General features: G+C 70.8%; 1 protein-coding gene across 3 annotated transcripts; it reads left to right on the top strand.

The window, feature by feature from the left end:
• Positions 1-3056: 3056 nt before the first annotated feature.
• On the top strand, positions 3057-8992 carry HSD3B7 (hydroxy-delta-5-steroid dehydrogenase, 3 beta- and steroid delta-isomerase 7). Of its 3 annotated transcripts, none has more exons than XM_067314920.1 (7): positions 3057-3134; positions 4191-4332; positions 4561-4713; positions 5111-5219; positions 5551-5650; positions 6243-6405; positions 6796-8992. In XM_067314920.1, exons 1-7 carry the CDS (start codon positions 3102-3104, stop codon positions 7443-7445), a joined length of 1350 nt encoding a protein of 449 aa, XP_067171021.1. In that variant the 5' UTR covers positions 3057-3101; the 3' UTR covers positions 7446-8992. The 3 variants fall into 3 exon arrangements, with proteins under 3 accessions (XP_067171021.1, XP_067171024.1, XP_067171022.1); XM_067314923.1 differs by having other exon boundaries at positions 6830-7282; XM_067314921.1 differs by having other exon boundaries at positions 3077-3134; positions 4248-4332.
• The last annotated feature ends 3364 nt before the right edge of the window (positions 8993-12356 follow it).

The following is a 12356-nucleotide window of genomic DNA, read 5'->3' as shown; positions in this document are numbered from 1 at the left end:
GTTACTGCGGTCGCCGTGATGTCATCACGCTCGTCGTGACATCACCGCGGTCACCATGACATCATCACGCTCATCGTGATGTCACTGCAGTCAGCGTGACCTCGCTGTACTCGCTGTGACCTCACTCTGGTCACCGTGGCATCACCACGATCACCATGGCATCACCGCGGTTGCTGTGACATCGCTGCAGTCACCATGACATCGCTGCAGTCACCATGACATCACCGCAGTTGCTGTGACATCACCGCAGTTGCTGTGACATCACTGCAGTCACCATCACCACGGTCGCTGTGACATTGCTGCGGTCGCTGTGACATCACTGTGGTCACCATGGTGTCGCCACGGTCACCATGACATCACCGCGGTTGCTGTTACATGGCCATGGTTGCCTTGACATCGTCGCGGTTGCCGTGGCAGCGCCATGGTCGTCATGGCATCGCCGCAGTCGCTGTTACATTGCCGTGGCAACCACGGCATCACTGCTGTCGCAGTGACGTCACCACAGTTGCCACCATGACATCACCACAGTCCCCGTGACATCGCTGCGGTCACCGTAACGTCACCACAGTTGCAGTGACATCACCGCGGTCACGGTGTCGCCACATAGCCGCAGTCACCGTGACATCACCGTGGTGGCAGTGCCACAGTCGCCATGACGTCATTGTGGCCGCTGTAGCATCGCAGCAGTCACCGTGGCAGCACCGCGGTGGCAGTGACATTGCTGCAGTTGCTGTGACGTTGCCACGGTGGCGTTGCCGTGACATTGCTGCAGTGGCAGTGACATCACCGCGGTTGCTGTGACATCACCGCGGTTGCCATGCAGTTGCCGCAGTTGCCATGACATTGCCGCGGTCACCATGATGTCGCTGTGGTGGCCATGACATCGCCACGGTCGCCATGACATTGCTGCGGTTGCCATGACATGACCATGGTCGCCATGACATCGCTGCGGTCGTCGTGACGTTGCCGCGGTGGCAGTGGCATCACTGCGATTGCCGTGACGTCGCCGCAGTCACCATGACGTCGCCGCGGTGGCAGCGGCATCACTGCGATCGCCATGATGTCGCCGCGGTCGCCGTGACGTCGCCGCGGTGGCAGCGGCACCAGCGCCGTGGCAGCGCCGCGGCCTCCCTTTTCCCCGGAGAAGGCTCTTGTTCGTTGGCTGTTTCTTGTAGAAACACGGGCGCGTTCGGGCTGTAAATACTCGTTGTGCCCCGGCCGGGTAAATACCCCCGGGCGGGTGAATACCCCCGGGGGGGTGACCCCGGCCCCCCCGGCGTGCAAATACCCGCCGGGGCACCGCGGCCCCCGCGGGAGCCGCCCGGGCTCTGTAAATACCCCCCGGGGCCTGTAAATACCCCGGGCGGCCCCGCCCCGGCCTGTAAATGCCCCTGTACATATGTTGATACGTGGCCGCCCCCGGCCCCCTTTTTATAAAGTGGCCATGAAGCTTTGAGCGTGTGGGCCCAGGCGTCCGGGGGGGGCCCAGGGGTCCGGGGGGGAATCCCAAGGGTCTGGGGGGGGGCCAAGGGTTTGGGGGGAGGGCCCAGGTGTCCGGGGAGGGACCCAGGCGTCCGGGGGGGGGCAGGGGTCTGGGAAGGGACCCAGGTGTCTGGGGGGGGCTCTGGCGTCCGGGGGACCCAGGTTTTGGGTGGGGGGAGGGCAGGAGTCTGGGAGGGGCCCAGGCATCCGGGAAGGGGGTGATGGGGTCGTTACAAGGTGGAAGGGGGGGGTCTGGGGGTGTGTCCTCCTTTGAGCCATGCCTCCCGGGGGGCGTGCCATGGCAAAAGGCCAATCAGGGAAGAGTGTGTGTGGGGGCAGCCAATGGGAAATGACCCCCAGGTGGTGGTGGGGTCCATGGGGTGGGGGCGGGGCCACGGAAGGGGCGGGGTTTCTGATGCACCCTCCTCTTGGGGTGGGGCTAGAGACAGGACCGCCCCGGGGGCGGGGCTACAGGGCTCCGCCCCGGGGCGGGGCACAGACCGGAAGCGCACGTTGCCATAGCGGCAGGGGGCGCGCGGGGGGCCGGAGTGGAGCCGCTGCCGCCGCCGCCGGGGGGACCCAGGCGTCCGGCCCCCCCCCCCCCCCCCTCCCGCGGGCCCCGGCGTCCGGGCGCGGCCCGGCGAGGTCAGTGCTGACGTAAGGGATGTCCTGCCGGGCGGGCCCAGGCGTCCGGCCCCCCCCCCCGCCCCCCCCTCCCCCCGGGACCCGGGCGTCCGGGCCGCCGCCCTGCGGTGACCCAATCGGGGGCCGCCGCCCGCTGAGCTCACCGCGGCCGAGAGCGCGCCGGGGGGGGGCGACGGCCGGGGGCCCAGGCGTCCGGGCCCCTCCCCCCCCCGATAACTGGGGCCCAGGCGTCCGGCTCCCCCCCCCCGGATAACGGGGGCCCAGGTGTCCGGGCCACCCCTCCCCCGATAACAGGCCCGGGGGCCCAGGTGTCCGGGCCACCCCTCCCCCGATAACAGGCCCAGGGGCCCAGGCGTCCGGGCCTTGCACAGCCCCCGATAACGGGACCCAGGCGTCCGGGCCCCTCCCCCCCCCGATAACTGGGGCCCAGGCATCCAGATCCCCCCCCCCCCCCGATAACGGGGGCCCAGGTGTCCGGGCCACCCCTCCCCCGATAACAGGCCCAGGGGCCCAGGCGTCTGGGCCTTGCACAACCCCCGATAACGGGGGCCCAGGTGTCCGGGCCACCCCTCCCCCGATAACAGGCCCAGGGGCTCAGACGTCCGGGCCTTGCACAGCCCCCGATAACGGGATCCAGGCGTCCGGCCCGCTCCTCCCCCCGTTTCCCCCCCCACGTCACCGTTTTCCCGTTCCCTTCCCAGTTTCCCGCCTTCCCGGACGCCTGGGCCCCCGCCCGGCTCCTGCTGCCCGAGGGCGGCCGCGGGCACGTGCCCTCCCAACCCCCCCCGGGCCTCCCGGACGCCTGGGTCCTCGACCCCAGCCCGCCCTGCCGGGGGCCCAGGCGTCCGACCCTGAGCCCTGCCCGCGGCCGGCGGGGGGGGCGGGGGGGGCCCAGGCGTCCGGGCCCCTCCCCGGGGCGGGGCCCTGCGGCGCCTATAGAAGGGCCCGGCCATGAAGGGACCCGGCCCGGGACCATGGCGCTGCCCCCGGGAGACGGGGACCCCCAGGTAGCCGGACGCCTGGGTCCCTCGGCGGGAGGGGGCGAGGCGCAGGCAGCAAGGCATGCTGGGAGCCCGGACGCCTGGGTCCCCTAGGGGAGGGCGGGGGGGGGGAGCGTTGCCCGGGTGCCCCCGGGAGCCGGTGGGGTGGAGCAGGGGCGCCCGGACGCCTGGGCCCCCTGATAGGTCCCTGGCAGGGGACGGAGAGGGGTGGGGTGGCCCGCCGGGACGCCTGGGCCCCCTGATAGGGGGCTGGGAGGGGGCAGGGGTGGGGGAGCGCCCAGACGCCGGGGCCCCCTGCCCTGCTGCAGCAGGTGCCGGGCTGCCGGACGCCTGGGCCCCGGGCGGTCGCCCGGTCCGTGACTGCGGCAGGATTTAGTCACCGGAGCCACTTCTCCTTCCCTGCTGCGAGAGGACCCAGGCGTCCGGGCCTGACCGGGGCCCCGTCACGCGTCGCACCCGCCTAGCGGACCCAGGCGTCCGGGTGCCCCCCGCCCCCCCCCCGGGACCCAGGCGTCCGGGCGCCCCCGGCCTTGACACCGTCTGTTTGCACGTTAAACCCCAAACGATCTTTGTCCGGGCAGCGATAAGCAGCGCTGGGGGGTTGGCAGGGCCCCGGACACCTGGGCCCCTTTCCCGGAAAGGGGGGTGAGACGGGCCCGGACGCCTGGGCCTGCGGTGCAGGTGCCAGGGAGGAAGTGCTGGGGGGGGAAGCAGAACTGCCCTGGAAATGCCCCGGGGAGGGAGAGCCAGCCCTCCCGGGGGGCCCAGGCATCCGGGCGCCCATGACCCCGCGTCCCCAGCCCTCCCGGGGGGCCCAGGCATCCGGGCGCCCGTGACCCCGCGTCCCCAGCCCTCCCGGGGGACCCAGGCGTCCGGGCGCCCGTGACCCCGCGTCCCCGGCCCTCCCGGGGGGCCCAGGCGTCCGGGCGGGTGGGTTGCGGGGTCCAGGGACAGCGGGTGTGTGGGGGCCCAGGCGTCCGGGCGGGCGGGTTGCAGGGGCGGCGGGCAGCGAGCCGGGGCCCAGGTGTCCGGCGCAGGGACCCAGGCGTCCGGTGCCGGCAGGGCCTGGTCTACGTGGTGACGGGCGGCTGCGGCTTCCTGGGCTCCCACCTGGTGCAGGTGCTGCTGGAGCAGGAGCCAGCGCTGCGCGAGCTCCGCGTCTTCGACGTCCGCCTCGACCCCAGCCTGGCCCAGGGCCCCCACGGTGGGTGCGCGCGGCGGGGCCCAGGCGTCCGGGGGGCCCAGGCGTCCGGGAGACCCTGGTGTCCAGTTGGGGGTTGGGAGGACCCAGGCGTCCGGGAGGACAAATGTGCTCTGCCTGGGTGCAGCCTGCTGTGGGGCGCTGCTGCGGGGGAGGGGGGGGGGGGGGGAGGGACCCCGGTGCCTGGGGGGGCCCAGGCGTCCGAGGGACCCAGGCGTCCGGGCGTCGCAGGGGACCGGGTGCGCCTGGTGCAGGGCGACGTGGCCGACGCGGAGGCCGTGGCGGAGGTGCTGGCGGGCGCCGACGCCGTCCTCCATGCCGCCTCGCTCGTGGACGTGTGGGGCCGGGTCACCCCCGAGGCCATCGCCCGCGTCAACGTGCAGGGTGAGCCGGGGCCCCCGGGGGGTGACTGGGGCCACTGGGGGGTGACGGGGGCAACTGGGGGGCAACTGGGAAGCTCTGGAGGGGCAACTGGGGGTGTCTGGGGGGCAACTGGGGGGTGACTGGGGCAACTGGGAAGCTCTGGAGGGGCAGCTGGGGCAATTGGGGGGCTCTGGGAGGGCTGATGGGGGTGTTTGGGGGCAATCGGGCAGGGTCTGGGGGGCAACTGGGGCAACTGGGGCAGCTGGTAAGGCAACTGGGGGGGCTGGGGGCAACTGAGGAGCTCGGAGGGGGCAGCTGGGGGGCTCGGGGACTGCTGAGGGGGCTGGGGGGCAGCTGGGGTCTCTAGAGGGCCCGGGGGGGGCAGGAGGGACCCAGGCGTCCGGCGCGTCGCCCCCAGGGACGAGGAACGTGATCGCGGGCTGCCAGGCCCAGGGCGTCGGCTGCCTCGTCTACACCAGCAGCATGGAGGTGGTGGGGCCCAACACGCGCGGCGACCCCTTCTTCCGGTAGGGGCCCAGGCGTCCGGGCGCCCCCCAACCCCCCCAAGGGGCCCAGGCGTCCGGCCCCACCCGGGGCTTCCCCAGGGATCCCCTTTGCCGTCACCATGGCAACGAGGAGTAAATAACTCGGCAGTGATGTCATCTCCCCCCTTCCCGGCTTTGGGCGGCTCCTTAAAGCGGCAGCGCCCCACCCGGGCGCCTGGAACGGGACGGGGGGGGGGGAGGGGGGTGCCCGGACGCCTGGGCCCCCTCGTGGCGGGGGGTGGGGGGAGGGGAGGGGAGGGGGCCCAGGCGTCCGGGGTGACCTTTGCCCCCGGCCCGGCGCCCTCTGCCGCAGGGGGGACGAGGACTCGCCCTACCCCGTGCACCACACGGAGCCGTATCCGCTGAGCAAGGCCCAGGCCGAGCGCCTCGTCCTGGAGGCCAACGACACCCCCGTGAGCCGGGGCCCGGGTGGGGGGGGGGGGGGCGGCCGGGGGGGCCCAGGCGTCCGGGGGAATGAGGGGGACCCAGGCATCCCAGAGGGACCCAGGCATCCCAGAGGGGCCCAGGCGTCCGGGGGGCCCAAGCGTCTGGGGGAATGAGGGGGACCCAGGCATCCCAGAGGGGCCCAGGCATCCGGGGGAATGAGGGGGACCCAGGCATCCCAGAGGGGCAAACGGGGGTGGGGGGGGGCAGGTGTCTGGGTGGGACCTGGGCATCCAGGGGAATGGGAGGGGCCCAGGTGTCCGGGACAAGAGAGGGGGTGCAGGTGTCTGGGGGAGGGCCCAGGCGTCCAGGCAAGATCTAGGTGTCTTGGGGAATGGGGAGGGGCCCAGGCATCTGGGAGGGACCCAGGCACCCGGGACCCAGATGTGTGGGAGGGGCCCAGGCGTCCAGGAGGGGCCCAGGCGTCCGGGACCCAGGTGTGCAGAAGGGGCCCAGGCGCGCGGGAGGGGCCCAGGCGCGCGGGAGGGGCCCAGGCGTCCGGGGGGGCCCAGGCGTCTGGGAGGGGCCCAGGCGTCCGGGACCCAGGCGTGCGGTGCGCAGGTGGCGGGGGGCGGCCGCCTGGTGACCTGCGCCCTCCGCCCCACGGGCATCTACGGGGAGCGGCACCCGCTCATGGCCGAGTTCTACCGGCGGGGCCGGGCCGCCGGCGGGTGGCTGCTGCGCACCCTGCCCCACAGCGCCGAGCACGGCCGCGTCTACGCCGGTGAGTCCTGCCCCCCGGCTGCCCCCCAACTGCCCCCCAACCGCCCCACAACACCCTGCCCGCACCCTGCCCCACAGCGCCGAGCATGGCCGCGTCTACGCCGGTGAGTCCTGCCCCCGACTGCCCCCCGACTGCCCCCTAGCCGCCCCCTGGCTGCCCCCCAACCGCACCCCAACCGCCCCACGGCCCCCTGCCTGCACCCTGACCCACAGCGCCAACCCCCATGCCTGTGCCTGGCACCGTGCTTGGCCCCGCACCCTGCCCCACACCTTGCCCCATAGCCTGTGCCTGGTCCCCCAGCCTGCGCCCACCCCTGTACCCAGCCCCACACCTCACCCCACACCCTGCCCCCCACCCCACCGCTCACCCTGCCCCCCAACCTGCCCCCAGCCCCACGCCGACCCCCCCCGGTGCCGCCCCGCAGGCAACGTGGCCTGGATGCACGTGCTGGCAGCGCGGGCGGCGCGGGGGCGGCCGGCGGCCGTGGGGGGCCAGGCCTTCTTCTGCTACGACGCGTCGCCCTACGCGGCCTACGAGGACTTCAACATGCTGCTGCTGGGCCCCGCGGGGCTGCGGCTCGGCGGCCGCCCGCCGGCGCCCCGCTGGCTGCTGGCGCTGCTGGCGCGGCTCAACGACGGGCTGCGGGCGCTGCTGCGGCCCCTGGGCGCCTACGCGCCGCTCCTCAACTCCTACACGCTGGCCGTCGGCTCCACCACCTTCAGCGTCCGCACCGACAAGGCCCAGCGCCGCTTCGGCTACCGGCCCCTCTTCACCTGGGAGCAGGCGCGCGACCGCACCGTCGCCTGGCTGCGCGGCCTGGCCGACGGCGGCGCCTCCTGAGCGCGCGGACGACGGCGGCGGCACGCGGGACGCGGACACGGGCACGCGGACACGGCACGCGCGCTTCCCCGACGCCGTCCAGCGCGGGGCTTGGCTCCAGCACAGATCCCCGATGGGATCCGGCACGGGTCTTGGTTCTGACACGGATCCAGGACGTGATCCAGGATGGGTCTTGGCTCCAGCCCAGATCCCCAATGTGATCGGACAGGTCTTGGCTCCAACACGGATCCAGAACATGATCCAGGACAGGTCTTGGTTCTGACACGGATCCCCGACGTGATCCAGGATGGGTCTTGGCTCTAGCCCAGATCCCCAACGTGATCCAGGACAGGTCTTGGCTCCAACACGGATCCAGAACGTGATCCAGCATGGGTTTTGGCTCCAGCACGGCTTCAGGACACAATCCAGCACGGATTTTGCTTTCAGCACGGATCTGGGCTGTAATCCAGGACAAGTTTTGGCTCTAGCATAGATCCGGGATGGGATCCAAGACAGGCTTTGGTTCCATCCCCGACGTGATTCAGGATGGGTCTTGGTTCTGACACGGATCTGGGACGTCATCCAGGAAGGGTCTTGGTTCTGACATGGATCCCCGACATGATCCAGGACAGGTCTTGGCTCCAACACGGATCCAGGAAGTGATCCAGCACGGGCTTTGGCTCCAACCCAGATCTGGGCCACAATCCAGGACGGGTTTTGGCTCCAGCACGGCTCCAGAACACAATCCAGCACGGATTTTGCTTTCAGCACAGATCTGGACTGTAATCCAGGACAAGTTTTGGTTCCAACCAGGCTCCAGGACGCAATCCAGCTCGGATCTTGCTTTCCACTGGGACCCAGGCAACAGTCCAGGATGGGTTTCGGTTCCAACCCGGATCCACACTGCGATCCTGCCCAGGTTTTGGCTCCAACCCTGACCCAGACCCAAATCCAGGTCAGGTTTTCCTCTAACCGTGGGGCTGGTCACGGTCTCATCCCTGATCTTGGCCGGGTTTTATCTCCCGCCCTAATTCCGGGCCCTGGGTCAGCCCTGTCCAAAGTCCTGGCCGAGTTTTGCCTCCAGCCGGGAGCCAATCCGGGCTCCATCCGGGTTTTCCTTCCCACCATGGGAGCAAGCCCTAATCTGGCCTGGCTCCTGGATCCCCACCAGGTTTTACCTCCAGCCACAAGATGGGACCAGCCCGATCCTGGGCTTCTTCTCCGGGTTTTCCCTGCAGCCACAGTCCCATCCCAGTTTGGGCCCTGAGCCGGCTCCGGGTTTTACTGTCTGCTAGGATCCAGATCCTGGTTTTACCCCAGCTCCAGCTCCGGGTTTTGCCCTGTGACCTGGATCCAGATCCTGGTTTTACCCCAGCTCCAGCTCCGGGTTTTGCCTTGTGACCTGGCTCCAGATCCTGGTTTTACCCTGACTCCAGCTCCGGGTTTTGCCCTGTGACCTGGCTCCAGATCCCGGTTTTACCCCAGCTCCAGCTCCAGGTTTTGCCCTGTGACCTGGCTCCAGATCCCGGTTTTACCCCAGCTCCAGCTCCGGGTTTTGCCGCCCCAGCCGGTGTTGCTGCCCCCGGGCGCTTCGTTAGCACCCCCTAATTACCCCCCCCCCCGCAGCCGCAGCCACCTCGTTAGCATCGTTAATGGAATTATTAACGTACCGTTATCGCGCTGGCGCCCTGGGATGAATTAAAGGGACGCGCAGCGCTGCCGGCTGCCTCCTCCCTGCCCGGACGCCTGGGCCCCCCGGTAGCCATGACACGGTGCTGAGTTGAGGCTAATGAAGTTTATTAAATAGCTTTAAAAACCAAAAAAAACGACAAAAAGCCCCAAAACAACAACAAAAGCTTCCCCCGCCCCGTTGTTGACGGAAACGACGCAAACCGAACCCGGATGCCTGGGTCCTCTGGCGGGGGTGGGTGCGTCCCCGGGGGGGGGGGGCAAAACCGGGGGGCTGGGGGGGGGGAAATGGGGCCTCCCCGGACGCCTGGGCCCCCCCGGACGCCTGGGCCCCCCCCGCCCCAAAGCGTCCGCGCGAGCTGGGGGAGCCGGGCCTGGACGCCTGGGCCCCGGAGCAGGAAGCCGCCGCGGTTGGGGTGTGCGGAAGAGCAGCCGGGGGTGGGAGCTGGGATTGGGGGGGGGGGGAGAGAGGGAGGGGGCGGGGTCAGACGGGGGGCGCGTCCCGGACGCCTGGGCCCCCCGTGGCGTCGCCGTTGGGCGCTGCCGGCTGCTGCTCCGGGGGCGGCAGCTCCTCCATGGCCATGGAGCCGGGCCGGGAGCCAGCGGCGCGGAAGGTGCTGAGCGGGGCGACGTGCTGCCCCCCCACCGCCGCCGCCCCCGCCGGCACCAAGGGCTCCGCCGCCGCCGCCGCCGCCTCGTCCTCGGCCAGCGGCGCCGGCCCGGCCCAGGGCCCGAACGATGTGGAGCCCGAGCGGCGCCGCCGCCGGCACCGCCAGGCCACCAGCGCCGCCGCCACGGCCGCCGCCACCGCCACTGCCACCACCGGCGGCAGCCAGCGGGCACCGGCGCCCAACGGCGCCTCGCGCACCCCCAGCCCCCCGCTGGCCGTGGCCTTCAGGGACGGCTCCTGGCCGCTGGCGGCCGTCGTCGGGCTCCATGGGGGGCCGGTGGTGGCCAACGGGGCTGGTTGGGGGCCGGTGGTGGCCATCGGGGCAGGTTGGATGCTCGTGATGGCCGATGAGGCTGCTTCAGGGCCGGTGGTGGCCGACGGAGCTGGTTCGGGGCTTGTGGTGGCCAACGGAGCTGGTTGGGGGCTGGTGGTGGCCGATGGGGCTGGTTGGGGGCCAGTGGTGGCCAACGGGGCTGGTTGGGGGCCGGTGGTGGCCATCGGGGCAGGTTGGATGCTCGTGATGGCCGACGAGGCTGCTTCAGGGCCGGTGGTGGCCGACGGAGCTGGTTCGGGGCTTGTGGTGGCCAACGGAGCTGGTTGGGGGCTGGTGGTGGCCGATGGGGCTGGTTGGGGGCCAGTGGTGGCCAACGGGGCTGGTTGGGGGCCGGTGGTGGCCATCGGGGCAGGTTGGATGCTCGTGATGGCCGACGAGGCTGCTTCAGGGCCGGTGGTGGCCGACGGAGCTGGTTCGGGGCTTGTGGTGGCCAACGGAGCTGGTTGGGGGCTGGTGGTGGCCGATGGGGCTGGTTGGGGGCCAGTGGTGGCCAACGGGGCTGGTTGGGGGCCGGTGGTGGCCATCGGGGCAGGTTGGATGCTCGTGATGGCTGACGAGGCTGCTTCAGGGCTGGTGGTGGCCAACGGGGCAGGTTGGATGCTCGTGGTGGCCGACGAGGCTGGTTCAGGGCTGGTCGTCTCCACCAGGGCTGATTGGAGACCCGTGGTGGTCACCAGGGCTGGTTGGGGGCTGGTCATCTCCATCGGGGCCCATTTCTGGCCCCCGGTGGGGATCGGGGCCGATTTGGCACTGGTGGCGGCCGGTCCCAAGCTCCTCAGGGCCTCTGAGGCCGGTCGAGGGCTTGTGGCGGCCACCGGCTCCGTCCCGGGGCTCGTCGTGGTCCTCTCAGGGCTGGTGGTGGCCGTCGGGGCCTTCTCGGGGCTCGCGGTGGCCGTCATGGTCCTCTCAGGGCTCGCGGTGGCCGTCGGGGCCTTCTCGGGGCTCGCGGTGGCCGTCGGGGCGTTGCCGGGGCTCGGCGAGGGGCTCCTGGTGGGGACCTCCGTGGGGCCGGCGCAGGCGGCCAGGAGGACGCAGAAGGCGGTGGCCCAGCGGGCCGTGCGGCTGCTCCCCATGGCGCCGGGGTGCTGGTTGGGGGGGTGGGAGGAGGCTGGGACCTGTGGGGCCTGGGGGGGGGGTGGGGAGGAGGAGGCGTCACCCTGGGGAAGGGCGTGGTGGAGCCCAGAGCCCCATGGCACACCAGGACCCCCCACGGCACCCTTGGGACCCCCGAGACCCCATGGGACCCCTGAGACCCCTGAGACCCCACGGGACCTCCACTGAACCCTTGGGACCCCTGAGACCCCATGGGACCTCTAGAGCACCCTTGGGACCCCCAAGACCCCATAGGACCTCCAGAGTACCCTTGGGACCCCTGAGACCCCATGGGACCTCTAGAGCACCCTTGGGACCCCCAAGACCCCATAGGACCTCCAGAGCACCCTTGGGACCCCTGAGACCCCACGGGACCTCCAGAGCACCCTTGGGACCCCTGAGACCCCATAGGACCTCCAGAGTACCCTTGGGACCCCTGAGACCCCATGGGACCTCTAGAGCACCCTTGGGACCCCCAAGACCCCATAGGACCTCCAGAGTACCCTTGGGACCCCTGAGACCCCATGGGACCTCTAGAGCACCCTTGGGACCCCCAAGACCCCATAGGACCTCCAGAGCACCCTTGGGACCCCTGAGACTCCATAGGACCTCCAGAGCACCCTTGGGACCCCAAGACCCTATGGGACCTCCAGAGCACCCTTGGGACCCCAAGACCCCATAGGACCTCCAGAGCACCCTTGGGACCCCAAGACCCCACGGGACCTCTAGAGCACCCTTGGGACCCCAAGACCCCATGGGACCTCCAGAGCACCCTTGGGACCCGTGAGACTCCATAGGACCTCTAGAGCACCCTTGGGACCCCCAAGACCCTATGGGACCTCCAGAGCACCCTTGGGACCCCTGAGACTCCATAGGACCTCTAGAGCACCCTTGGGACCCCTGAGACCCCATGGGACCTCCAGAGCACCCTTGGGACCCGTGAGACTCCATAGGACCTCCAGAGCACCCTTGGGACCCGTGAGACCCCATGGGACCTCTAGAGCACCCTTGGGACCCCTGAGACTCCATAGGACCTCTAGAGCACCCTTGGGACCCCTGAGACCCCATGGGACCTCCAGAGCACCCTTGGGACCCCTGAGACTCCATAGGACCTCCAGAGCACCCTTGGGACCCCAAGACCCTATGGGACCTCTAGAGCACCCTTGGGACCCCCAAGACTCCATAGGACCTCTAGAGCACCCTTGGGACCCGTGAGACCCCATGGGACCTCCAGAGCACCCTTGGGACCCGTGAGACTCCATAGGACCTCCAGAGCACCCTTGGGACCCCTGAGACTCCATAGGACCTCCAGAGTACCCTTGGGACCCCTGAGACTCCATAGGACCT

Source organism: Apteryx mantelli, chromosome 38, assembly GCF_036417845.1.
Source record: "Apteryx mantelli isolate bAptMan1 chromosome 38, bAptMan1.hap1, whole genome shotgun sequence".
NCBI classification, from domain to species: Eukaryota; Metazoa; Chordata; class Aves; order Apterygiformes; family Apterygidae; genus Apteryx; species Apteryx mantelli.
This window is presented reverse-complemented; position numbering and strand designations above follow the sequence as displayed.